Genomic DNA, 2,239 nt, shown 5'->3' on the forward strand with positions numbered 1-2,239 from the left:
TTTTTTACCCTATAAACAGATCTACGGTGCAGAATGAATTCTAGTTGAAATTAAACTTAATATTAAAATGTTCAAAAACCATTTAGCTCAAATCTTTTCCAACCAACATCACAACCAGTGGTGTCTCTCCTGTATGTATGTACCTGATCCTGTCTCTGACATCACTGCTGTCTTTACTGAATGTCAGTGATGATTCTTTTACAGATTTGAAATTTAATTTTGCAAGCAAGCAACAGTGGAGGAAGAAGTATTTTTTATTTTATTAAAAGTAATAGTACCACAATGTAAAAATGATTACAAGTACTACATTTAAATCATCAACTAAATGTAAAAAATCTTCTCCCCTTGATTGGGAAAGCACTTCAACATCCAGCCATCACCCAAAGTCTCAAAGCAATACAACAATATTGTACAGTTACAACTTGTTTCATCAGTAACTGAAATAAATTAAGTCTGAATTTATTTCTCAAACAAAAATACATAAACTCAAACTGTCACAATGACAAAATAATTTAGTATACAGATAGATATGAGCAATAATGAAACCCAGTTAAACAATAAAAGAAAAATACAAACATGTAAGAATGACATAAAACAATACCGTTAACTTGTGATACACTTCCATACAAATTTCACCGGTGAATGTTACCTATGCTCTGCATTTCAATGATGCTGTGATGAGGTCTTCCAGTTCATTTCAACCAGCAACTATGAAGCTTCAGTTACTGCTGCTGCCCTCAGTAACATACTTGTGTTTACATGTCTTCATATGGTTAACGCTGGTTGAACGATACATAAATTGTTCACCACAAATACTGCAATTCGCAATTGCAATGAACTCTCATGTGAACCTTAAAAAGCCACTGTCTATGAAATCTTTTCCCACAAACATCTCAACCAAATGGTTTCTCTCCTGTATGGACTCTCTGGTGCAACGTAAGTTTGCCCTGTCGCGTATATGTTTTCCCACAAAGACTGCAACTGAATGGTTTCTGTCCTGTATGTACTGTCATGTGTATCTTAAAATGTTGCTGTCGGTTAAATCTTTTCCCACAAACATCACAACCAAATGGTTTCTCCCCTGTATGGACTCTCTGGTGCACCTTAAAATAATCCGGTCGGTTAAATCTTTTCCCACAAACATCACAACCAAATGGTTTCTCTCCTGTATGGACACTCTGGTGAAACGTAAGTTCGCCCTGTCGTGTATATCTTTTCCCACAAAGACTGCAACTGAATGGTTTCCCTCCTGTATGAACTTTCATGTGCCTCGTAAAATTTGTCTTCGCATTAAATCTCTTCCCACAAACATCACAACCAAATGGTTTCTCTCCTGTATGAACTTTCATGTGCCTCGTGAGGGTTGCATTTTCCATAAATCTCATCCCACAAACATCACAACCAAATGGTTTCTCCCCTGTATGAAGTTTTATGTGCCTATTAAGATTCCTCTTCGCATTAAATCTCTTCCCACAAATACTGCAACCAAATGGTTTCTCTCCTGTATGGACTTTCACGTCCGCTGTGACATGATGCTGTTGGTAGGATTCTTTCCCACCAACATCAGAAACAAATGGTTTCTCTCCTGTATGGGCGTTCATGTGCCACCTAAGATTCGTCTGTCCCTTAAATCTTGCTCTGGTTTCCTTCCAATCAATGTCACTGTCTTCAGTCTCGGAGGACTGTGAGACCTGTTCATCTGTGTCTGGTTGAAAATGACCATGTGGATCTAAGTTCCTGTCTGGTTTATATCTTCCACAGTCGTCTCCATCATCCTCTGTTTCCATCTGCTGAGCTGAGCTGCTGGACGGAGGCTCTGCCTCTCTGCTCCTTTCATTTCGGCTTTGATGAGGCTGTGAAGACTGAGGTTTCTCCTCATCATCTTCATTCTTCACATGGACAAGAGTGAGTGGGACCATGGCATCATCAGCCTCCTCCAACCTTTGAAGCTGTTCTCCCTCCTGACTGGTCCGGAGTTCCTCCTGTTCCTCTTTAAGACGTGGGTTCTCTGGTTCCTCCTGATCCAGACGAGGGCTCAACTCAAGGGGAACCTCTTCTTTAATCAGGAACAGATACTGAACATCTGCAGGGAACAATGAAACACACGCATTATGGACAATTCATATTAGCTGTGTTTCAAACATATGGACTTTCCCCAGGAACCAGGAACCTTTTGAGGAACTGTGCGCATTTCGACCACAGGAACCAAGGTCTAAATTTAGTTCCGGGGTAATTGATC

The 2,239-nt window shown here is 40.0% G+C and overlaps 1 protein-coding gene across 1 annotated transcript; it reads right to left on the reverse strand.

Moving 5' to 3' along the window:
- Positions 1-332: 332 nt before the first annotated feature.
- On the reverse strand, positions 333-2,182 carry LOC111649621 (uncharacterized). Its single transcript, XM_023399355.2, has one exon. It carries the CDS (start codon positions 1,917-1,919, stop codon positions 894-896), a length of 1,026 nt encoding a protein of 341 aa, XP_023255123.1. The 5' UTR covers positions 1,920-2,182; the 3' UTR covers positions 333-893.
- Positions 2,183-2,239: the final 57 nt, after the last annotated feature.

This window comes from Seriola lalandi, unplaced genomic scaffold (assembly GCF_002814215.2).
Source record: "Seriola lalandi dorsalis isolate HSWRI2012SDOR001 ecotype SW California unplaced genomic scaffold, Sedor1 jcf7180002051386, whole genome shotgun sequence".
NCBI classification, from domain to species: Eukaryota; Metazoa; Chordata; class Actinopteri; order Carangiformes; family Carangidae; genus Seriola; species Seriola lalandi.